This window comes from Phascolarctos cinereus, unplaced genomic scaffold, assembly GCF_003287225.1.
Source record: "Phascolarctos cinereus isolate Bilbo 61053 unplaced genomic scaffold, phaCin_HiC Scaffold_9;HRSCAF=440, whole genome shotgun sequence".
In the NCBI taxonomy this organism is placed as follows: domain Eukaryota; kingdom Metazoa; phylum Chordata; class Mammalia; order Diprotodontia; family Phascolarctidae; genus Phascolarctos; species Phascolarctos cinereus.
The window spans coordinates 149,130,143-149,156,294 of record NW_027556402.1 but is presented as its reverse complement, the minus strand read 5'-3'; the positions used below and the strand labels follow the sequence as shown (position 1 = coordinate 149,156,294).

Sequence of the window (26,152 nt, the reverse complement as noted above, 5' to 3'; positions counted from 1 at the left end):
TTTCATCCTTTGTTCTCTTCAAACATGATTTTTCATTGAAATTAATATGAGCTAAGCTGCATTTTAATGTTTTCATTCATATTACTATAGCCATGGTGCATTTTTTTCTCTTGGCCTTGCTTCCTCTGTTCTGCATAATTCATATGTCCCATGTTACTCAAAATTCTTCATATGTGTCATTTCTTACAATGCAACAGTATTCTGTCACATTTATGAATCACATTTTGTTCAATCACCCAACAGAAGAGGGGCACACTTTGTTTCCATTTTTTTCTAACACAAATAGTAAGCTATGACTTATTTTGACACAAACAGGACTTTTCTGTCACCGATTTCCTCAGCTAATTTTTCCAGGAGAGATCACTGGGTCGGAGAGTCCTTCAGCAATTCATTAATTTACTGGTTTTTCCACAAAGGAAGGTCATTTGGCTTCAAAGAGTCCAAAATAACAACAAATAATACCATAAAACAAGCAGCTCAATTTTAAAAACTGATTTTTAGCTGTTGGCACGAATCATTTTTCAGACTACTGCCCAGTTTACCTTCCACTTTTTTTCACCTTACTTCCCTCCTATACTTGTGAAAGATCAACCATAAATCTGTATGCAAGATAACTATATGCTTTAGTGATTTACTTTGACTAACTGCTCTTTAACTCTTCCCCCATTACCTTGAAAACAAGAAAAGCAAGATTTATGACACTACTACCTAATAAACTTAATAGCACTTCCTATGCAAAAGAAAAAAGGGTCACAAAATGAGTTCATTTCACTTAATTCTTAAGTACCAAGCACAAAACCTAAATGACCGTTCCAGCTTCCTTATTTAAAAAAAAAATAGAATTAATGAAAAATGTCCTACCTAGTAAAGTTCTGATTTAACCAACTATCCATTTCACATGTACTATGGTCTGTTATGAATTTAGGATGTTTTCAACTTTAGACGATGGTGAGCAATGGTTTTCAGTGAAGAATTAAGTTTATTTTGAAGAATTTTAAGGCACAAAAAAGCAGAGGGGATAGTGGAAAAAACACTAAAGTTGGAATCAGTGGGATGTGGGTTCGAAAGTCAGACTACTCTCTTACTGACATGTTGGCCAAGTCACCTAACCTTTTGGGTTTCATTTTTTAAAAGAAATAAAAAATAAAAAAGCAAGTGGGGCACTATGGAATTCTAGTATGAAAACTGTTTGTTTTTTTACCCATTTAAAAATTATCTAATCCACTCATGCAGAGCAAAAACACATGGTTGCAAAGTATGTTCATTTAAAAGCACTCAGTGCTTTCTATGGTCACTTTCAACTATCGATACTGAGATTACAACTGAAATAAAAAAACAAAATTGCGTGCCGAGTCCTACAGTGTACCTTGGGTTTGGGGATCAACCAAGGACAGAAGGAACCAGAAGCAGCCTAAATAACAAAGCCAATAACAGCCAAGGTGAGACGTTTAAAAATCAAAAAACAAAAACAAGCTACCTTCCCACAGGCAAGCCCTCTGGTCTACCCGGGGAGGAAAAGAAGGTGGGCGAATTATCTGCAAACTTTCTCAGGGCTTTCTTTCCCAGAGGGTCACCCCTCTCGTTAGGCTAAAAGAAGGTAGAGAGGCCACCGTTGTCCTCGATGTGACTCAGGCACCTTGAGCCACTGACCCGAGGATATCTCCAGCCAATGAGCCGAGGGCTCCACCGTCCCGGACCCTGCGCTCTCTCCCCGTCCCTTAGCGTGGGAAGGGGCGTGGCCAGGGCGGAGACCTCGCCCACTGCTTCCCCATTGGCTGAAGGAACCCGCAGGTGTAGGCCGGTGGAGTGGCGAGGCCAGGACTGGGTGCGGGGGCAGCGGGCCGAGGAGTTGTCTTGCCATGGGGCGGGGGAGAGGGGCAGGTCGGTGAGGGAGCGTTGGGTCTGCTCCGGCGAGCCCCGTCCCGGGACCATGGGGGAGCGGGTGCTGGTGCCGCCGCCTCCCGGAGAGCCTTGCTTACAAGGTAAGGAGGGTGCGTGGGTGGGGCGGGGAAAAGGATGCGGCGTGGGACGGGGGCGCGGGGCGGTCGCGGGTTCGGACCCCTTGGTGTGGAGAGACGCAGCCCCTCCTTACAGCCCGCTGGAGGTGGCCGAGAGCGGAGTGGGACACACACACCGCCGCCCATCGTCCGCCTCTGCGCGGGGAAGGAGGAGAGCCCTTCGCTGCTTGACCTTAGCGTGGGAGTTGCACCCCAGAACCGAGTCTCGGCTAGCCTGGAGGACTTGGAACCCTGGGATGAAGTTAGAGAAGTGTGTTCTTTTGCGTTTGAAAATTGCGCCCGGCCTGGGGTGGGGGGTGGGGGGGTGGGGATGAACAGCCGGTGTTCAGAGTCTCGGTGTAATTCGCACGACGGTACTAATTGCAACATAAAAACCTTTGGGGGAAATTTATGTTCTGGCGTTAAAAATGATTACCTTAAGGATGTAGTCTGTTTCCTCCAACACATCTTAATGCCTGGCATGAAAGCGTTTTATAAGAACTAACTAAGTGACTGAATTTATGTATGCATGTATATATATGTGTGTGTATGTGTATGTATATGGTCACACACATATATACTATACATATATAAATTGGAAGAAAAAAATTTGAACTATGTGTAATTATAATGACCTTCCCCAGAGAAGATGGTAGACCACAGGTGTGAAACATAGACTGTACTATTTGATTTGGTTGATGTGTTGAATTGGGTCCTCCCCCCCTTTTTTACTTTTATTCGTTGTTACAAAGGTAGATCTTCACGTAGAGGATAGGTATATTTTTAAATAAACATTATGGAGAATGAAGATTATTGATAAAAAAAAACCTTTTAAATATTGCATTTGTAAAAGTGATATTAAAAAAGTATGACTCTCGGTCATCTTTGCTCCACTTCCTACCCACCACTGACAGGAGGAGCAAAACGTGCCTGCTTCTGACAGCCTGACTCTGCTTTCGTTAATTAAATCTTTGCTGGGAGAAGGCAAAGAGCTGTTGAAATCCTGTACTTGCCCATTTCTGGATTCGTGTTCGATGTGTCATCTTGACACTGTTTCCTTAAGACCTTGGACTTTGTTAACCCACTGGGGAAGGCATTCTGAGTTGGAAATCGCCTTTTTTAAGTTGTTTTCAGTACTGACAGGCTTTCTGTGACTTGGTTTGGGACACACCCGACTAAAAAGTCTGCAATGCAATCTGAAAATGCTTTAAGAAAATAAAAAGAGGCAGGAATAACCACTGAGTTTATGGATTTTTGTTATATTTTTAGGATGGAAGCATCCACAGTAGTAATAATAATAGTAACAATAATATACTGGCACTTACATGGTGATTTTTTTTCTTCCTCTTTTGGTGAGGCAAAGTGACTTGCTCAGGGTCACACCACTAATAAGTGTCAAGTGTCTGAGGGCAGATTTGACCTCAGGGCCTCCTGACTCTAAGGGGGGAGCTCTGTCCACTGCCCCACCCTCACCACCCAGGCATGGTGATTTAATGTTGCAGATTGCTTTCCAAGTGTCATCTCATTTTATCCTCAGAACAACCCTGTGAAGGGAGGTGATGTTACAATCATTTTACACGAGGGAACTAAAGGGAGGTTAAGTGACTTGCCCAGGATCACATAACTAAAAAGAATGATAATTCAGGACAGACATTTTAAAACTTTCATTTCTAACAAATAGCAGGCTGTTTGGTTTCTTCTTTTTTTAAGGATTTAGTGAAGTATCCAGCTGGAAAGAGGGAGGAGGGAAAGCATATACCTCAGTAGTACATAAACTATATAACTGAGAGTTGGATAGAGTGTACTGTGGAGCTCATCCTAGAATTATTTCCTGATACTGCATATAATTTTAGATTTTTTCAGTGGGTTGGTTAATTTTCCTGATTTTTTTTTCCTTTTCAAAAATTTTTTGTTATAAGAGTTGGGTAGGGAGCTGAGAAATAGTGGGATACAATGGGAAATGTAAATGTTGGAAAATAGAAAATCTCAATTTAAAAAATAGAATTATTTCATAAGTCAGAAACTTAAATGTATTTCCTACTTTTCCTTAATAATAAGCCAAAAGGCAAAGGCTTTTCCGAGACAACCATCTCTGTTTGTCTAAGGATCTTCATGGACGGGGTGTGTGAATTATAAATCTCATTGTATAAGGTATTTACAAAGATGAATTCATGAATGTAGTTTAATTAGAAATGAATATAGTCCTGTTTCTCAGGTTCTTCTGCTAGAGCAGCAGCCAGCAAAGAGGAAAGAGGACAGACAGGATTTGGATTGAGGTCTTTGGTACTGTAGTAGAAAGAATACTGTCTTTGCAGTCAGAGGATCTGGATTCAAATTCTTTTAATCTTATTACCTTGTATATGTAACAATGGTCAAGTTTCTTAATCTCCATGGGCCTCAGTTTGCTAATCCATAAAATGAGGGACTTGGTTTAGACTATATGGCTTTTGAAGTCCCTTTCAACTTTAAATCTCTGATCTTTCTATTGACCTAGCAGCCCTTCTACCAAATTTTGAGATAATCAGAGGAATTCTACAATGTAAAAATGTTAAGACCTAGACTGAATTCAGTCAAAAGGCCACACTTAAGGATCTAGAAGGCCACATGTGGCCTCCAGGCCTATATAAATCCATATAGTACTTCTATGTTTTCAAAGCACTTCTATATCTGCTGAATTATCTTGTTTCTTCTTCATGATACTCCTAAAACCACTGTTCTTGGGGTAGAAGATCCAGGTTCAAGTGCATTCTCAAGCACTGGGTTGGTTTCTTAACCTGTGGCTCACTTTTCTCATCTATAAAATTGTGATAATAATGATTCTACTCCTGACCTACAAGGATTGTTATTAGGAAAGCATTTTGCAAACCTTAAAGCCTTACCTGTACCAATGTGAGTTTTGGTTTTTATTTTACAAATGAAGAAACTGAGCCAAAGAGGTTAAATGACTAATTAGCAGCACAGCCCAAATTTTGTGGACGATTGGGACTTCTGCTTTTCTTCCTGATTACCTTTCTGGAGCTTATTTGACCGTATGCAGGGAAATGCTCCAGGTCTACACATCTGAAGATCCCGTATAGCCAGCCCTGTGATAACGCACAAGAGTTAATATTTTCCACAGTTTTCTTGAGTGAATAAATCCTTCATGTACTTAGCCAAAGAGATAACTTGTGTGCTGTATTGGAAAAACTGTCTACCAAATTAATCTGTTTTAGGGCATGAGCTCTTTTTCTTGATTATAGTAGGAATAAGTATAGTGACTGGACCTAGCATATCCTAAGTGCTTAATAAGTGCTTTTCAGTGTGATTAATTGGTGTAGGAGGCTTCAGGAAACTGGGCAACTTAAGAGTGTTAGAAAGTTGCCTAGAGCGCCTCAGATACTTACTAGCTGTGTGACCCTGGGCAAGTCACTTAACCCTGATTATCTCTAAAAAAATAAAGAAAAGGAAAAAAAAAGTTACCTGCAGTACCGAGAGAGTTTAAATGATTGACCCAATAGCCTCAGACACTTACCAGCTCTGTGACGCTGGGCAAGTCGCTTAACCCTGATTGCCACTGGGGGGGAAAAAAGAGAGAGTTACCTAGAGTACTGAGAGTTTAAATGATTGGCCCAGTGTCACACAGACCATCTCTGAATGAGACCTAGGTCTTCCCAGCTAAAATCTCTACACCAAATAATTAATCTCTTCTCTGTTGTCCTTTTTTTGCTTCCTCATGCCACAGACATCTCCTCTTATTCATCTGCTAATCAAATTATACCACAACGTGAAAATGTTCAGTTCCTGAACCCATAATCAGATTGGAGCAACTGGGCTGCCTGTTGTCCTAGCACAGAATTTATGAGTCCTACCCTGCCTCTAGTAAAATTCCCAAAATGAAGGAAGACAATGATCAGAGGTACTACAAATTTCCCATTAATAGTATTGCTCATAGAATGGGATATTTGTCTTTGAGCATATTTTTAACATAAATTGTAAATGACCAAGAAAAGGACAAAAAGTGGCATATGAAAGTAGTACTAAAATCATTCCTTGCATTTCAATAAATTGTAAGGTCCTCTATGGCAGAGATGTTTTTTTCATTTTTTTCTTGGTATCAGTTCTTAGAACAGTACCTGGCACGTGAATTCGTGTGATTGATTCCATTTCCTACCCATTCATCCTAAGAGATGTTCATCTCTATTGATCTAGGGATGTTAGCAACAGAAACACGGTAAAATATGGAAACTACAATAGATGAGGTACAGAATTTGACAATTAATAGTGCTTGGGAGTACTTTGGATTCCTGAGGGCCTTTTCAACTGGAAATTTTTTTCAGAATGATAGCACTAGGCATTTAACTGTTTGTTTGACAGGACCAAAACTTGTACCTCTTGGTTTATATAGGTTGTATGTTTGTTTATATAGACTGTACTTAAAGGTTTATCTTCCCCACCCCACCCCCCACCCCATGCTTAGACATGGGCTTACCTCTGATCTTGGTAGTCGTGTGACCACAGACAAATCAATGAACTTCTCTAGGTCTTGATTTCCTCATCTATAAAATACCTGACAGGGCTACTTTTAAAGATCAAATAATTAAAGTGCTATATGTTTAGATATCAACTATTATCACTAATTTCCCAAATTTGTAATCTTTTCTATTCTTATTTCCTATCATTGAAAAACTTGTTTTTTACATCACTTTCCTTAAAAATATACTCCTCTCCCCCATTCTCTCTCCCGAGATATATAACAAAGAATAAAAAATAGGACAAAAATCCATCAACATCATGTCCTAGGTATCGACTATACCCATAGGATTATAGATTTAGAGCTGGATGGTACCTTGGAGGTCATCTAATTGAACCCCTTCATTTTATTAATGAGGAAATTCAGGTTTAGAGAGAGTAGGTGACTTTTCCAAGGTCATACAAGTAATGTGTATCAGAGCAGGGATTCAGACTTAAGTCCTCTGATTCTGAATCTAGTACCCTCCACCATACTGCCCATATCAAGGAAATGGAAGAAGGGCCCTGGTAATGCTAACAAGAATAAATTGTGATTTATCGAAGAAAGCAAAGTTGACTTCATGATAAAACTAGAAATTTAATTCCCTAAGAAGAAGTAGCTCAGCTATAGAGGTAATTCATGTACTTAAGGTGAATTTTTTTCATTCTTATTAAGGAAAAAGCTTGTGATTTTGCGGAAGAGTAAAGAAATAAGATGGGCATGTCAGCTATTGCTTTAACAAGAAAAGGTTCCTACTGAATTCAGCAAGCATGTGTTAAAGGCCTACTTATGTTCCAGGCACCATTCTAGATACTGAGCATACAAGGGAGCTTAGAATGCTATGGAGTATGAAAGGGAGGGTACAATGTCTACATAATTAAACACGTAACATGCAGCTCTAATATGAAGAATAATGTAACAATGGGGTAGAATAGGAATTTTAAGTGCCAGTTGATGGGGAGAAATGATTAAACAAATTGTAGTCCATGAATCTAATGGAATATTAATGCTCCATAAGAAATAACAAGTATGAAGAATTCAGAGAGCCAGGAAAACTTATATGAACTGATATAGATGGAATTAAGCAGAGCAAAGAAAACAACTTTCATAAAGGTACAACAATAGAAAGGGTAGCCACCCATGATGTAGTACTCCACACAGAGCTTGTAGACAACTTACTAGTCACTTGCTGGGAGGACTTGATCAGCCTACCGTCTAGGTCCCCGGAGGACTACCACCACATTCAGATTGTCTCAGAATACTGGAAGTGATGTTGTTATAGGGGAATATACTCCCCTTAGTCACCACTATAGCTTTTGAACTCTTGCTGATGCATTTCTATTTATGGAAATCAGCCATTCATAATGACACTTTTAGTTCTTTAAAATAATTATTTTAGTAATAAATAACAATATTTAATTTTAATAATATTTAAATATAATAACATTTAATAACCATCCCGTAATAAAGCAAAAAGGAAGAATGATATCATAGTATCTCCTATATCAAAACAAGTAAATGCACGATCAAACACATTACATCTACGCGTGACCCGGGTCACCAATTCACTCATTTAGAGAAGCCTGTCAAGGAGGAATCTAAACAAGAAAAGCTCATGCTCATGGCGCTCATGGTGACCCACAACTTGAATTGGAAACTTCATCACTTCTTTCTGTCTCAGGAACTATTCATAAAAGTTCCTTGATGAATGTAGCTTCTATGAGGAGCCGATGCTTCCACTGCTAAGAAGCTAAGTGTATCCGAGCTTACACCTTAGACTTATACCTCAGAGCAAGTTGTCTCAGCCAAACTAATTGATCCAATAGGTGACTTCTCAATTTCTCAGCTTCCAAGCTGTTCTGCTTATGTACAGCTTACTACTGTATACATTACTTCCATCTTTAAATTTAATAGAGGCAGTTCTGAAATCTTCTTTCTCTTTCTCTCTCTCTCAACATTTTTTTTTCCAATTTTTCCAATAATAGTAATAGTAGTTGGTGTTTATATACTACTTTAAAGCCTTCATAGTATTTAACTCAGGGGCAGCTAGGTGGCACAGTGGATAGAGCACTCAGGAGGACCTGAGTTCAAATTCGTCCTCAGACACATAACACTTACTAACTGTGTGACCCTGACAAGTCACTTAACCCCCTTGCCTAGCCAAAAAAAAGTATTTAACTCAAACTGTGGGGCAAATATAAATATTATAATCCCCATTAATTAAACAATCTCAGAGAGGTTAAGTAATTTGCACTTAACGCACAGCTAATCATATAGCTAACAAGCATCAAAAGTGATATTTGAATTCTAGTCTTTCTGAATCCAAGGTAAGTGGTCTATCCACTATGCTATATCTCATTGAGTGAGGCCAATGAGAATGGAATGCTGGTTTCCTCAGTTGTATCACACTAGATCCTCACTACTTCTTGTGGGGGAATCCCCACTAAGTAACACTGAAGTAAACAATTCCTCCATTGCTCTGTCCTTTTTTATTTCCTCAAGCCGCAACATCTCTCCTTACGCACCAGTTAAATGTTACCACAACATGGAAACGTTCAATTCCTGGAATCAGTAATCAGATTGGAGCCTCTGGGCTGCCTTGTGCTATTTTCCTGCCACAGACATGACAGCATACTCTAAAGTCCACTGTATACAATGGGTACTTGCACATTACAAAGATCATTTTATTTCCTACCTCACCCTTCAACCTCTTTTCCTCCTCTATAGATGTAGGAGACATTCTGCCATGACCACTTAGAAAGAACATTGTTCCCCTGGTATGGAATCCTCCTACACATTCCAGGGATGGAGTTTTTGAAATAGTTATGTTAACCACATACTAAGTGACATGAATGCTCTGGGGGTGGAATTCACTTTGGCCAGGCAACCCAGATGTCTTGAGTTGTTTGTTTCTATTTTTTCAGCCAGGAATGCAACTGATACTGATATGGCTGCTGGGAATTTTTGCTACCAAAAATACGTACGATCACTTTCAAGTTTTTTTTGGAGGGGAGCCAGAGAGATGGGTCTGGACAGCAGCACATTGCCTGATATCAGCCTGAGTGAAAGCCCACAGGGGTCCTTTCTAGGAAGACACTGATGAAAATCATAGAACAGCACTGAAAATATCTGAGCTGAAGCAATCTAATCATAGTTGTGATGGCAATATGCTGAGTCATCATTTGATTCTTTGGCTCCAATACGTGGTCACTCCTCCAAACTGTGGAAAGTATTTTAAGGTTCCTGAAATGTTTAAAACATACATTTCTCAGTTCTCATCATTTTAGATATATGTTTAAGTAATAAAATGAGAACACTATCTCTCTTATCAGTCTTGTGATCTCGGGAAGGCAAATGGGTACAGCCTCAAGACTGCAGGTTCCCTACCCCTGGAAGAGAAATGAAACCTCCTAAGTTCTTTGATTTCACCACTATTTTCGATTTGAATATTTCTTCCATTTTTAAATTCTTCATATAGCAAAACTCAGATGATCATATAACATTATGCCAGAACCAGAAGTATTTTGGTGCCTGAAAAGGGAAAGGGAGACCTGCGGGAAGAGGGGGAGAAAGCAGCAGGGCCCAGTAGGAACTCACTCTGGGGGTACAGGAAAGCTCAGGATCTCAGGTAGACAGCATATACTGGCTTTTGCTTTCATTGCTCCTCAGGTGAATTTCTCAAACTGGGAAAGCACTAACCCATCCTCAGAGAGTTCACCTTATGCCGCTGTGTTATGGCAGACAATCTTTTGGACAACCGTCTCTTCCCCAATCCCTGGTAGAATGAAGGAAGGGGAAGGAGGCAGAGGGAAGATGCTAACAGGGGAAGGTTAGCAGGAGTCACTTCCCTTGGTTCTGGAAGCAGACAAGAAACCACCCACAGTTTGGTAGGTCACTGGTGGCTAAGAGCTCAGCAAGGGAGCTTCATGGGGTCAGCAGAAGGAAGCATGCCTCACCCCATGCTGGGTACCCAAGGGACAAGGCCATGACTACTCTGTCCAGTACAACCCCGTACCCCTTGTATGGGGCAAATACTTACCCTCTTACTGAAGTTATGCCACAAAACAGATTTGTTTATCAGACATTAAAGAATTTTTCTTTGTATAAATACTTTGAAAGGTGTGTTTGCATGGGTTTTTTTTTAAATAGCCACATATTCACCTCTGAACATACTCATTCACTAAGTCAAGTGATGAATACTCTCTTGAGCATGAACATAAGGTCCTTTACTGTCCATGGGAATTCTCCATAATTAAGGAGAAGCAAATGTACCTTTATGTTAAAATTCAATTGCTACTCTGCTTTTTTTTGTTCTCAAGTTTTTTCTCCATATCAGTTCAATTGAATTCAACAAAAAACTTGGTAACTTTCTGCTGTGGGACATACAAAGTTTAGAGAAGACATGTTGACTGATAATATTAATAATCTATTTGCCATTTAGCATTATCTCACTGTAAGGAATTTTGGGGATTTTTTCAATACTTGAAGATTTCATTTACTTTCTATTTAATATTTATTGGAATTAATCCAGTTGAGTCATTTGTTCATTTAGCCTTCATTATATTAAAAAAAAAACAAACAGGTACACAAGTCCTTTTAGTATTAGGCTTAATTTCGTTGAGAAGGAATTGTTCTGTTCAATTTAACATGGTTATGGAAAAATAAGCACAGTTGATTGCTTTGGCAGAATGCTGTGTTTTTAGATCACCAGGTAGATTTAGGTTCCTTGTGGAAGAGTTATTGTTTGTTAAATGAGGCCTATATACCAAGTGCTCTACAGAATTCTGGAGGAGACTGTGATTTGGAGGAAAGAGCCTGCAAGTCAGAAGGCCTGGTTTCCAGGCCCAGCTCCGACACGTAGCTGTATGACCATAGGCACGTCCCTTAAACTTTATTAGCTTGTTACCTTAAATATAAAATGGAGATAATACTATTTACACTTGGAAAGTGATCCAAAGGGTTATGGAAAGGTACTGGGTGGGCCAGGCGTGGTGACACATTCCTGTTACCCCAGCTATTGTTGAGCCTGAGGCCGGTGAATCACTTGTGCCCGGGAGTTCCCAGCGTCCAGCGTCAGTCGAGGTTAAGCCTTTTGTGTATGCACGCAGAATCCAGAACCTTTGTGGTGAGCAGCGGATTAACAAGTGGAGCAGGCTAAATCTTCAGGGCTGATGAGCACTGAGATTGATCGGGCCTGTGCCACTGTTCTTCCAGCCTGGATGAGACAGGGAGGCAGTGTCTCTACCCCTTCCCCCCCCAAGTAAAGATATGTGGTATGTGTAAGTCAGCTTCATATCACCAACTTGTAGGTCTGGAGGGGTAGGTAGGATGAGCCCTTTATGTTCAGTTGTTTTTCTGTTGTGTCCAGCTCTTCCTGACCCCATCTGGGGTTTTCTTGGCAGTAACACTAGAGTGGTTTGCCATTTCCTTCTCCAGCCCATTTTACGGATGAGGAAACTGAGGCAAACAAGGTTAAATGACTTGCTCAGAGTCACACATTTAGTAAGTATCTGAGGTCAGATTTGACCTCAGAAGATGTGTCTTCCCTACTCCAGGCCCGACACTGTATAGACTACTGGAAAATGAGTGTTGGATTCAATGGCCTTTAGGGTGCCTTCTAGCTATAAATCTATGATCCTATGATCTTTTCTGCTACATAGACAACATCATCAGGGACCTGAAAAAGAAGCTGACCTGTCATGTAGTGAGAGTGATGGATAATGAAGAGACCCCCCCCCCCCGAAGGGTTACATGAAATATCAATGCCCAACTCATTGGTCTGCTGTTTCTTTTATTGACAAAAGCAGTTAGAGCTTGAAATTTCTCCGTAAGTACTGCTTTTTGACTGCATAGTCAAAAGAAAAAGAAAAAAAAGGATAGCCTCATGTATGTTGAATAGATCCTCTATGGCAGATAGAAAGGCGTGGACAGGAATTGCACTGGATGGGAAGGCGTGAAGGGATTCCTATCTTCTCTGTAGCAGGGAGTACATGCATTGAGGAGATTGCACATTCCTTGAAACATAAGACTTAAAACTACCTGGCTCAGGGGACTGCTATTGTAAGCCTTAAGAATGTGGTATGAATGGGAGCAGTTACTATTTCTCTGTCTGATGAAGGTAGGCATCAGGGACTCAATAAAGCGCTTTTTCGTTTGTGTAATGCCTCTCCTATTTGTCTCCTTCCAGGCTCTGTGCTCTCTTTGCTATGTTCCAACTCCTACCAGGCATGGTGCCAGATCACCAATGTGTCACAACTAAAGGCTTCTTATGTCACCCAGGAGAGCCCGAATTCCAATGGAACAAACCTGAGTATTTCTTCATCTGCAGAGAACCAATACAGCCTCTTTCTAGGCTTCATCCTGGCCATAAGTTCCAGTGTTTTCATAGGCTCCAGCTTCATACTGAAAAAGAAGGGACTCTTAGAACTGGCTAAAAAGGGAGTAACCAGAGCTGGTAAGAAACTAATGCCCCAAAGGGTAGCTCTTTCTTTTTTTCTTCCTTCCTTCCTTTTCTTTTTCTTTCTTCCCTTCCTTTCTTCTTCCTTTCTTTCTGTAAGCCTCTAGTAGAATCAGAGGGACAGGAATAGGGACCAGACTTGTGATTTCACTGGCCTAGGGAAATGCCAAGGGAGGAAACTGCCTTCTACCAGTGCAGGTGGGCACCCTCACAGAGATTTCTAGTCTTGGAGAGCTGCCTGCAGCCGCAAAAGCTTAAGCACTAGTGGCTTGCCAAAGGACACAAAGCCACTGTGGTCAGAGGTGGAACTGGAAGCCACCAAGTCTTCCTGGTCCTGAGGTCAGCCCTCTCTCTGCACTATACCACATTGACTCTGTTGAACCCCAGTACTACTAATATGATATGATATGATATAATATAATATAATACAATACAATACAATACAATACAATACAATATAATATAATATAACATAATATTTACCATCAGCCTTTACCAGCACAATGGAAAGAATGCTGTCTCTGCAATTGGAAAATGTAGTTTCAAATCGTGCCTTAGACACTTATTACCTCTCTGACGTTGGCCAAATCAGTTAATGTCTCTAATCTCCATTTTCCTCATCTGTGAAATGAGGAGATTGGGTGAGATGGGTTTCTGAGTGCCCTTCCTGCTCTAGGTCTGTGATCTTATGATTGCACCCCCCGCAAGAGTCTTATCTTCCTCCACTAACCATAACCATCTCCTACTCTTATCAACTATGGAGACTGGGGCTGAGTACCTGAGTTTAGGGAGTTCAGGGACCAGATGAGCCCAACTCAGTGAACTTGGTCACTTAATTTAAGGTTGAGTCTAGATTTAAACCGGTTCTTATTCTATAACATGTGTGAAATTTGCTTTTACTTTTGCAATTTTAGGGCTTGGAATTATTTTCCTCAAATGTTGTAACTGCAATTTGAAGGTTTTGTCCTCAAGTGATAAAAAGAATATTCCACAGCTACGTGGTTTGAACAGTAAAGATCAAGCCATTAGGCCTATTTAGCCTGAAGTCTCATATAGTGACTCTTTTATATCTCCATCCTCCTCCCCTTCAATCAAGAGTATCATATTCCTTGTTTAAATTAAAAGTTTTCCAATAAAATAACTCAGTTTCAATGAATATTACATAACCTTTAGTTTTAAAGATGATGCTGCAGTATTTTTTTTAAAGGCAGCAACTTCCTACGGCTTAATTCATGAGATGTCATAAGATTTTAGTATTTAGGGTTAAGGAATTCTCAATCTTTTGTGTATCATGGAAATCTTTGGCAGTCTAGTGAAGCCTGTGGACCCGTTCTCAGAATGTTTTTAGGTGCATAAAATAAAATACCTATGATTATAAAGGAAACCAGTTGTATTCAAGTAAAGATGATTTTTTTTCTTATCCAAATTCACAGATCTCCTGAAAGCTATCCACAGCTCCCTTTGGAGTCCATGGACTTCAGGTTAAAAAAAAAAAACAAAACAACCAAACCCTGACCTGGTAGAATTCCTCTCCGTCACTTTACAGATAAGGAAACTGATACCCAAAGAGATAAAATGCCTTGTTCAGAGCTGTAGCCCAGGTTAGTGGCAGAGCTAGTACGTGAACTCCAGGCTCTTGAAACCTCATTCATTAGTCTTCCTACTATATCATGTCTGTCTTTAGTGCCTTTTGAAAAAACTAACCTATATTGTTAATTCATACTGAAACTTGACTTAGATCATTCAGAAAGCCTTTCCCAATGGGACTGATAATGTGGTACATCTCTGGACTTGTTCATCTCTAATTGGGAGACTACTGTCTATGCTATAAGCAATCTCTTCTCCTTAAAGATGGAGCCAATCACAGGAAAGACCAAGTGTACCTTTGTCCTCGCTTCTTCTTTCTCTTTCTATACCCAGAAGCAGAAAAGAGAAAACTTCAGCAGTTCTTGGGAAATTACTGGTAAAACATTTGCTGAAGAGGCTTTGTCCCCCACCTCCAGCCCCGTTTTTTTTCTCTGTTTTAGATGATTCATCCCAGTAATGCTTCTCTGAGTTTGGGTTTCATCACTTTCCATGTTAGAATTTTCTTATTTTTCTAGGACAAGGTGGACATTCTTACCTGAAGGAATGGCTCTGGTGGGCAGGGTTACTCTCAAGTAAGTATCCTACCTCTACTATATTGTAGATACCTACAATACAGCTGTGAAATGACAGATTGAGAGTATGATACTTTCAGAATTGGTAAGAGTAGATTCTCTCCATGGTAGAGATTAAATCCATTTACCAAGCTTCTGTATAGAAGTAGCCGATGTATATAAGGACAGGGACTGAACCTGATTTTTTACTGGTTTCCCAAATGAGGAAACTCTTTCTACCAATAAAAGTGTGCCTTCTCAATTTATAATCAGAGAGAGTTGCCTAGAACAGCGAGGTTAGGTGATTTGCCAGGGTCACACAACTAGCATCAAAAACAGAACAGTGTGTATGTCTGTGAATATTTATGTGAATGTACATAACATTTAGTTATACAGCTCAAATGACTTTTATTTCCTTTGTACTGTCTTTATAGTCCTGGAGTAGAGGAGGGAAAGGAGATATGTTAAATGTGATATTCAATCATATATTTCCCCTTTAAATTCTTGCCTCACCTTTCTTCACATGTCTAGTTTTTTTTCTGCTCTGAAACTGTAACTGTGATATCAGTATATCTCTTAAGTGTACCTTGTTGTTGTTAGAGCAGAACCATGGTTAAAATAAGTCCCTGCTTGCCCTTCAAGATGAGGAAAGAAAAACAAGTCACACTCATGCCTCACCCTGCTCCCAGCTGTCTCTGATCCTGTGATTCCTTTCCTCTCTCTGTCTCCTGTCTCTCCTGGGCTAGGGTTGCAGAAGAGAACCTCCAAACCCCCTGGTGAGATGCCAGTAGGGCTGTGGCAAGGATCTCTTCCTTCTCACCTTAGAATAAAAACTGGTTCAGCCCCAGACACTTGGCTAAAAGGAAATCTTAAATATTAGTACCTTTCAACCACTTACAAATCACCTACTCTTTGTAGCCAAAAGCTTAGAACTTTCTTGTGGTTTTGCATTCTAGAGCAGTGTTTTTCTGGAATTTTGAAGATTTGCTCATAGAAGGGAGATATTTTAGATGAAAGTCTACTTTGCTATCTATTAACTTTGTCATTGTAAAATACAATGGGTAAGAATCTCAAAGATGAATTAATACCAATATATCTCTTGTTTATATAGCACTTCATAATTTCAAAGGGGTTTTCCATCATTCTAATGTGATTAGGTTGTTGAGGATTGTATTGGGCCAAGAATGAGAAAATTAAATAATTTTCATACACCCTTTCTTAGAGCTAAAATACAGGCTCATAAAGCTGGAAGAGGTCTTAGAAATCACTTTATTGGCAACCCCATACAGAGGAAGGAACAGTGGACTAACAAGAAGTGGTGGGCCAAGATGCACCATTAGTCCGTGTCAGAGGGGGAAGTAGTTCCTAGATTCCCTTTACTCAAATATAGGAGAGGAAAAATAGGTAGTTGGCATTGAAGTTTTGGGCAATAAACTGATAAGTATCTGAAATGAAATACAAATGTACTTCATTTTGTATAATTGCTATGGCCCAGAGACATGGTTTTGTGACCACATTTTTAATCGTTTTAGATGTACTAGGTGAGAAAGTACATTCAAAAACACCCTACAGAGGCCTTTTCATAACATAGCAGTGTTAATGGGCAATTTGGATTTGAGGGAGAAAGGCACAGCTCATGGTCATAGAAAACTTAGCTAGATATTACTGATGTTACAATAAAAGATATATTGAGAACAAGTTTCAGCTTATGACCCAGACAGCTGGGGTACCTCTCCTCCTGATTTACATACCACTGAATACTTGAAGGCCAGCCAGAAACTGGCCACTCTGTCAGAACTGTAGACTGACCTGAGCGGCTCGTAATAGTTGGGGTTTATCCTTTTGAATGTTCGCAAGTGCAGAGAGCTGGTGTCTGTTACAAATGTATTGTCTCCAGGAGCAGACCCAAGATACTTTCAAATTCATCTTTTGAGTCTAGTCACACAAGAATATATACACGTGGAGACTAGTAGAATTTTTGGAAGTGTTCACATGAAGGACTAAAGCCAGGGGTGGGGAACCTACAGCCTTAAGGCCACGTGTGGCCTTCTATGTCCTTAAGTGCAGCCTTTAGATGGAATCCAATTTTGTAAAGTTTGGATTCCATCAAAAGGCCTCACTTAAGGATGTAGAAGGCCACATGTGACCTTAAGGCTGAAGGTTTCCCACCCCTCTACTAAACAGTCATTCTAGCTGTTTCTATCAACATACCAGTCAGCTAGGTGGTGCAGTAGATAGAGTACCAGACCTGGAGTCAGGAAGACTCATCTTCTTGAGTTTAAATTTGGCGTCAGACACTTACCAGCTGTGTGACCCTCGGCAAGTCACTTAACCGTGTTGTCTCAGTTTCCTCATCTGTAAAATGAGGATCATTATAGTATCTTTGCCAAGAAAGCCCTAGATGGGGTCATGAAGAGTTTTAAATGACTCAACAACACAAAAATCAATATATCCTCTCTTCCTACAGGGAAGGACCTAGTCTAATCAGAAAGTATAAGTAGCTATCTACCCTGATCAATCTAATCTACAATTTCAGGTTTCTATATATCATATTTTCTTAAAGCAATGTATACTTGGTAGGCTAACTGGGAAAAAAGAACCCTACCATCTATAGGCAAAAAGGGAAAATATGTTAGATGGGAGGAAGTGCTTTTCTTACGGTTGGCCTTTTATTTATTTCTCTATGTTAATTCCTGGTGTAAGGTGTATGAAGTTGGGGGTAGGGGTGGAGTTTACCAGTTGGACGTCCTAAAATCCATGATGGTTACAGGACAACACTTTGGTCCAGATTCATCTCTATTGACAGTAAGCTTCTAAGGTTTACCCTTGCATTAGAAATTAATTGTATTTCAGGCATTAGGAGGATTAAATTTGGCGATGATCTTAGCTTTTGAATGTTGCACATTTGTAGACATTGGCCAGCTACAGAACATCTGATTAGACTGTTCTATGGTAGGTTCCAGTCTTCTTACTCCTTAACTCTCTTCATGTACTCTCATCCAGTTGCACTGGCTTCCTTGCTGCTATTCACACAAGACACTCTTCTCTCTCAACTGTTCACTTTCACTGGTTGCCCCCAGTGCCTGGAATGTTCTCCCTTCTTTGTCTCTGCCTCTTGGCTTCCCTCAAGTTCCAGCTAAAATTCTACCTTCTGCAAGAAATCTTTCCTGATCTTTCTTAATTCTAATACAATACTTTTCTCCTGTAGATTATTTCCAGTTTTTCCCTTTTCTGTCTTGTTTGTATGTAGTTGTTTTTATGTTGTCTTCCCTAGTAGACTGTGAGTTCTTGGAGAGCAGAGATTGTCTTTTGCCTCTCTTTGTATTCCCAGCACTTAGCAGAGTAGGTACTAACCAAATGCTTACTGACAGGCTATTACCTACATCACACTGTGGGTCACATCTGTAAATCCCTCGCATTTGGCTAACTCCATTCTTTGTTTTGTAGAACAGTGAAGCTTCTTGGGCGGAAGGAGAAATGGTCTTTAGCATTCCCCAGGCCTTCCTTTACTAGTTTTCATTTGGCTACCCAGGTGCAATTGGAACTGTGTTTTGGAAGTCTTTTAAATGCATATTAATCTGTCTTTGAGTGTGACTGTCAGCTGTTTTATATTAGATCAGTTTTATTCCCTGATTTATTGTAAGACAATGTGCTTTGAAGCACTAATAGGTTTTCTGGATTAATTTCAAACCTCAAAACTTTATGTATAATTTATTCATTTTGCTTAGACCAATCCTTGGTATGAGTTCACTGCTATGTGTTATTTATTTTTATCTTCTAATAAATTAAATTAACATTCGTGTCAACAATCCTGTTTGCTTTATAGTGGGAATAGGAGAGGCTGCAAATTTTGCTGCATATGCTTTTGCACCTGCAACATTGGTTACCCCTTTGGGGGCACTGAGTGTTCTTATAAGGTATGTGAGACTAAGGAAGAACTATGTGTAAGGGTATTTCATGCCATAATAATCTTAAACCATAAGAATATACATGTGCATATATAATATATACATGTATACACATCTATACCTATATATGTGCATATATATGTCAGAGGTTCAAATAGAAGTTCTTCTCTTGGGATAATCCACATAGTCATCAGTATCTGCTTGGTTTCCCACTTGGCTTAAGCTAAGAATATTTTTTAACATTTCGTTTTACAAAGAATGCTGCCAAGCTCCTGCTTTCTTAAGCCATTGCTCATGGTCATGATCATGAATAAGCCTGAAAAAAAAATAACATTTGGAATCACTGTTTGAGCTGTTGCTAAAATTTTTACTTGTCTGCATTCTGCTTTTCTTTAGAATTCTTCAGATTTCATCCTGAAAATTGTCATTTTCCTATTTAAATCAAACTAAGATGAAGTATGAGAGGTTCATACAATTTGAGCTGGAAGGAACCTTAAAGACTATCTAATCCAAACCTACCCTCCACCCATTTTACAGATAAGGAAACTGGAGCACACAAGGTCAAGAGACTTGCTCAAGTTCACACAGCCAGTAAAGCAGCAGATGCAGAATTTGAACCCATGTCCTTTGACCACAAATCCAGAGTTCTTTTTTCTGAATCTGAATATTTAGTTCATGGAAGAACATGGCTTCATTTTTTCTGAGTTTGTCCTTATTTTACCCCCAAATATAGATGCATTTTGGCAGGTCCGTGACCCCTTCTAACTCCTGACCCATGACGCTTTTAGAAAAGCTCCTTTTCTTTTCCCTTCCTTGTCAACAATCACAGTTAATCTCCAGTACAAACCATTCAGCCTCAGCCTCCTACATTTTCCTGGGTCTGGTGTACCATAGGTGTTCAATATGCATGTCTTCTTCTCTGGGGCTTTCCTATATTTTTCCATCCTAAGATGAATATTCTGTCAAACGGGTAAGATGTTAAAATAGAAATTGGGAGAATGGGTTTTTTTTTTAAATTTCTGCCACTTTTGCAATGAAGAGTAGGAATGTTAAAAAAAAATTGTACAAGATTTTGCAGTTCACAGAATGATTAAAGCAATGGTTTTCAACTTTAAAGCCTTCCTAAAAGGACTGAGGTTGAGGGGCTTGAACATGGGTTAAATCAGAGGTGTTAAACACATGGCACAATGACCACATGTGGCCCTTAATACTCTTGAGCTTGGCCTAAACCAGATTAAAATGTAATTGGAAACTGTTTAACAAAATGAATAAAAATACAGTAAGATAATGTTAATATGTGGTTTAAAAAGTAAATTTGCAGCCTACAGAGATCCTTATTTATAGTTTAGTGGCCCCTGTTTCCATTTAAGAAAATTGAGGAATCCTTGAAAACATTTCAGTATTGATCAAGATCAGTTGGTTAGGGTACAGAATAGCAGGTGTCATATTGTGACTGCTTAATTGCCATGTAATCAAAAGTTAGTTGAACCAGAATGATTGCTTCTTGTTGTTTTTTCTTTTCATCCCTAACAGTGCAGTATTGTCGGCCCATTTTTTAAATGAGAGACTGAACATTCATGGGAAAATAGGCTGTGTGTTAAGTGTCCTGGGGTCAACTGTGATGGTTATCCATGCTCCCAAAGAAGAAGAAGTCGCATCTCTACATGATATGGAAATAAAGCTAAGAGATCCAGGTTTGTAATTAAAACTCTATTCACATTTACCTCACATTCTACTTCACACCCTTGTCTACAGTATTTGGAATATTTGTTCCCCTTTTTTCTGCAAGGAGGGAAAGTCCAGACCTATGTATTCCAATATGGAAAACACTCTTTACCAATGCAGATTGGCATCTTATGTAATTTCTAGTCTCAGAGAAAGGCACTGAAAGATTAAGAGACTTTCCTGTGGTCAAATAATGTTTCAGAGGCAGGATTCAACTCCACGTCTTCCTGACTCTAAAACCTCTCATATCTATAACTACTTTGTTCCTTACTAGGCATATTAAGGGGATTATGACTTTTCCTTAGGCATTACTGTTAACTGACAAGAAAGAAAAATATTGACATGCGCGCGCGTGCACACACACACACACACACACACACACACACACACACACAAGACACATTGATATTTTGTTTCTGCTTCCACACTAGTGGAAACAATTGCTTCCTAACTTGATATAAGCAAAGTGCTTTGGAAGAATATCTTGAAAGCATTGTCTGACTTTGCTTTTTTTTTCTTCTCTCTCTCTCTCTGTCTTTTCTAACAGCATTTGTTTCCTTTGCTGTGATTGTGATTGTGATCTCTGTGGTGCTGATTGTGGTTGTTGCGCCAAAGAAAGGTCAGACCAATATATTAATCTACATTTCAATTTGCTCGGTAATTGGAGTGTTTTCAGTTTCTTCTGTCAAGGGCTTAGGAATCGCCATCAAGGAGCTATTGGAACAGAAGCCAGTCTACAAGGATCCATTTGTCTTTATTTTGTTGGTGACAATAATCGTCTCAGTCAGTACTCAGGTTAACTATCTCAACAAAGCACTGGATACATTCAATGCATCTCTAGTGACTCCTATTTATTATGTGTTCTTCACATCTATAGTAGTGACATGTTCTGCCATCTTATTCAAAGAGTGGTATAGTATGAATGCTGGTGATGTCATTGGGACACTGAGTGGATTCTTCACCATTGTTAATGGCATCTTCCTTCTGCATGCTTTTAAAAACACCGATATCACCTGGAGTCAGTTGACAACTACTTCCAAAAAAGCCCAGTTATCTCCATATTCCAACGAAGATAGACATGCTTTGTTAGAGAACATAGAATGTGACGATGATCAAACTTTATTTAATCGGATGGACAATCAGGGTCACTGATCTCCCTGGAAGAGCCATTTTGAAGACGGAAAAAGGCATGCATGTTTCTTTTAAGAACTGTTGAAATATTCAGCTGTATATTTTCGTGTCCACATATGTGAAACCTATGTACTTATGTTTTGGAAGATGATACAATGGCCATCTTCAGTCTTCCTACCTAAGGTAATCAGTGGAACACTGGTATTTCAGTCTAACATTCTAGACAAGTAATTAAAGGTTGTTTTCTTTTTACAGATAATTCTCTGGGTTTTTTTTTTAGCATGTTCATAACAGTCTTATGAACTACAGATTGCTTTCCTATTACAGAACCAGCCCGTGTAAAGGGGAGTCTAGCATAATAAGCATCTCCTAACACTCTAAACATATTTTTGTGGCAACTGTGGAATATAACAATATGTCATTTTTCAAATGTCAAGAGTTCAGAGTATATTTGGTTTTGAATTTTCTTTTTCAAGTTGAAAAATTCTAAAGAAAATCTGTAATCTTCCTATGGGATATAAGTATTATTTTCCCCTGTAAGTCTCAAAAAAGTACTGTTTTGTTTTATTTGTGTAATTATTGTGTTTTGTTTTCAAAATTTCTCCACAGAAGACTTCTGACTTCTCCAGAGATATGAATGCCCAATATTTCCTCTTTACAATTTACATTCCTTAGTTCCTTATTTTTTTTTTCTTCTTTGGGAACTTTGTGAGTTCAGTGGTTTTGTTGCTTTATTTCTTTGGAACAAATGACCTCAAGATATGCTTGTCACATGTGTACATGGCACCAATAATGGCTCGATAGGAGAACTCTGTTAATACGTGGTTTTTATACTTAGCTCTCAGAAGAGTATAATTAGTAGCTAAAGATAAATATTAGTCCCTGTATATCACAAAATGAAACTTTTACACTAAAGAAATGTTAAGCAACTTCTAGAAACAGGGCAAGTGAAAGAGAACCTCCTAATAAAGAATTCTTTAAATCCGATAGCATTTTTGGATACCTGATCTGACTAGGATGAAAATATAGACTTACATGATAGTTTTTTAAAATATAATACCAAGTTAGATTGCTTATAGCATCTTCTGTCCCTCAGACTGCCCTCTAAAAATAGACTAGATTTGATACTTTCTCTGTCTTTCATTGGGGGAATGGGATTCAAAAGTATCTATCTTCTAAAATTAATAAGAATTTTATAGAAATATTGTATTTTTTAAAATGCTAATGATTTGACAATAAGATTTTTTAAAATAATTTTTATGTTAAATTACCAAATTTCAAATTATTTTAAATTCCCCCTCAAACTAGATGGAAAGGAGAAAATGGAAGGAGGATCAATATACTTTGCACTTAAGTTAAACTTTTGTTCATTGTGTACAAATGTTCTCATAATTCAGAGCATAAGAAAACCACAAATGAGAAAAATTGCTTTTTTCAAAAATGCTTAATGTACTCATATAAAGAACTTAATATGTTACTCTATAAGGTTTTTCTTAATGTATAGTAAGTAAATTATTTACACCAAATCCCTTCTTCTCTAAGGGGTTTTCAATAAGCTATTTTTAAACACCAACTTCATGGTGTTTGTTTATTTTTCAAATATGACAGTGACCTTGAAATTCAGCATTTATCATTTTAGGTAATACATTAGCTGCTATTTTTTATGAATCCTATATTGTGACGAGTAATAGGTTGTAAATCTTGTCCTTTTTAAAATGTATAGCTACATTGACAATGTTTTTAACAAAAAGAGGAGTTTTCAGAGGAGTTTTGCTGTTTAGTTTAGTTTTGTGTAGCTTTGAAGCTATAAGGCCTGATAGTTTCCTGTAAAGATTAATTGATTAATGCAGATACCCTAAGTGACTTTGAGCATGTCTGGCTTCCATGGACTTTTAGCACCTAATTACAGATGTGTGAAGCAGCAATACATGTCCAAAGGTGCCTTTATTTTGGTATTATTTGTGCACAAAAAGATTCCATGTCATCCACTGATGGTAAGCTACCTTTAAGTGCCCACTCATTCTCAGATATCCTTATCCAGTGGTTTTTTAGCCTTTTGAATTGATGGGATTTTCTCTAAATTAATATGAAAAAGAATTCTTTTATGCATTGAAAAGTATTACTTTGGAAATGGCCCAATAAGTTGTGGTATATAATTGTGATGGAATACTACTGTGCTGTAAGAAATGATGAGCAGGTTGATTTTAGAAAAACATGGAAAGACTTGCATGAAATAATGAAGAGTGAAATGAGCAGAACCAAGAGAACACTGTTCAGAAAGTAGGCTGTAAATGACTAAGCTATTCTGAGTAATATGAATATTCTAATCAATTATGAGGGACTTATGAAGGAAAATGCTATTCTCCTCCAGAGAAAGAACTGATATGTGGAAGTATATGTTGTATAGTTCACATATATATCTGTATCAGATGTTGGCTTTCTGTAATGTGGGGTTGGGAGGGAGGGAGACAACTTGGAACTCAAAATGTAACAAAAAAATAAAAAAGATGAGTATATATTTATAAAAAGAAAAGCATTATTTTGAGAAGAGGTCTGTAGGCTTCACCGGACTGCTAAAGAGATCAATGGCACAAAAAATACTCAGGACTCCCGATATAGTCCAACAACCTCATTTCTTACAGATTAGGAAACTCAATTTCAATCTCCCTTTTTTACCTCTGCCTACAAAAATGTTCCAGTCTTCTCTATCTTAAAACAAACAAAAACCCAAAACCTCCTTTCCCTGCCTTGCTACCCTTTCAAGCTATCATCCTGTTAATGTTCCTGAAGAGGAGCTTCTGCACCACTTGAACACATGCACACGTGTGCACACATGCACACACATACACACACACAATTTAATGCAACTCCTTGACTAGACCTTCCTGAAATCTATCCATTGGTCCTTTAGGAATATAAAAATCCCCAGTTAAAAACCTTTAGCCTAGATGATTCCTAAGGTCTATTCTAGTTCCAAGTCTGTGATTGAATGAGGGAAGGAATAATGGAAAGACCACAGAAATAGTCTAGGAGAAGAGTCTTGGAGACCAGAAAGATGGAGGAAGGCATGTGTGATAGTATAGAGATTGAGGGGAGCACAGACTCTGCATCCCTGGGGACTGTGCGAGCAAAAAGGCATCAAAAAGAGAGATACATGTTCACAGTCTAGCAAATAACTTAGTTTGATTGACCCAAGAAGTCGTGTAAAATAAAGTTAGAAAGGAAAGTGGGACCAGGTCATCGAAGGCCTAAAATGTCAGAATAAGGGATTTAGATTTTATTTGTAGAAGGTAATGGGGAATCACTGAAAGGTTTTGATTAGAAAAGTGACGTAATAAGATCTGTGCATTAGAAAAATTATTCTGGTAGAGATGTGTATGATGAATTAGGGGAGGGGACAGAATCTATATAGAAGTTAAAAATTTTATTATGATATTCTAAGCAAGAGAGATAGGCTTGAATGGTGGGACTTGGAATAAAAAATGGGCGGTAGATTAGAGGATCTGGTAGCAGTAATTCTGGTACCACTTCTAGTGATGAGAATTCTTACCCAGGTGAGCCAGAAGGCCCAGTACATGGTGCTAGAATTAACATCAATGGTTCTTCGCCTGATAAAATGAGGAGCCACTGGACTCGACTATTCCCCAAATGCAACTTCTGTCTTCCATCTTCATCCATTAATGTGAGAGATTCCCCATGTCTAAAATGTGCTTCCTCATTTTTAACCCTCAGAGCAGAGATGACACCAGTCAGAAATGATTACCTGACATCTGTGGAAGAAGTCCTTCCTGGAATCCTAGCTAATGATCTGTTACATCATGTTAATCGTGGCCTTTAGACCATATTGGAGGACTTCTTGAATCAAAACTCAGGAAAACAAATTCTTACAGATTTGTAGATAAAATAAACACCCTGCCCTGGAAAACCAGGAGAAAGTCATTGAATGTCTCTGTCCTTTTGCCATTGATTTTTAATCATCACCACACTGCATTACTTCGAGTTTTAAATGAAAGGATATTTGAATGTCAATCCATTTTCTCTGTCTTTGGTCCTAGAAACTTTTTTTTGGGGGGGGAGGCAGTGGGGTTAAGTGACTTGTCCAGAATCACACAGCTAATGTGTCAAGTGTCCAGATTTGAACTCTGGTCCTTCTGACTCCAAGGTGGCATCTCTATCTACTGCGCCACCTAGCTGCCCCATGGTCCCAGAAACTTTAAGATTAAGTAACTCTTAGAAGGAAGGGAAGAAATTTTTATGAGCAAAATTAGGTTTATAGCTCTATTTGCCAGGGTTACACCTCTCTCATT

At 38.9% G+C, this 26,152-nt stretch overlaps 1 protein-coding gene across 1 annotated transcript; it reads left to right on the top strand.

Annotated features, from left to right (window-relative positions):
* Window positions 1-1,835: 1,835 nt before the first annotated feature.
* NIPAL1 (NIPA like domain containing 1) lies at window positions 1,836-24,317 on the top strand. The gene is made up of 6 exons (XM_020990534.2): window positions 1,836-1,982; window positions 12,674-12,940; window positions 15,046-15,102; window positions 18,908-18,998; window positions 20,523-20,683; window positions 21,262-24,317. Exons 1-6 carry the CDS (start codon window positions 1,931-1,933, stop codon window positions 21,864-21,866), a joined length of 1,233 nt encoding a protein of 410 aa, XP_020846193.1. The 5' UTR covers window positions 1,836-1,930; the 3' UTR covers window positions 21,867-24,317.
* Window positions 24,318-26,152: the final 1,835 nt, after the last annotated feature.

Excerpts from the sequence above, each read along its gene's own strand:
- NIPAL1 (XM_020990534.2), top strand. The coding sequence starts at position 1,931 with ATGGGGGAGCGGGTGCTGGTGCCGCCGCCTCCCGGAGAGCCTTGCTTA. Across the intron at positions 1,983-12,673 it reads CGGAGAGCCTTGCTTACAAG|GCTCTGTGCTCTCTTTGCTA; the intron begins GTAAGGAGGGTG and ends GTCTCCTTCCAG. Across the intron at positions 15,103-18,907 it reads GTGGGCAGGGTTACTCTCAA|TGGGAATAGGAGAGGCTGCA; the intron begins GTAAGTATCCTA and ends TTTGCTTTATAG.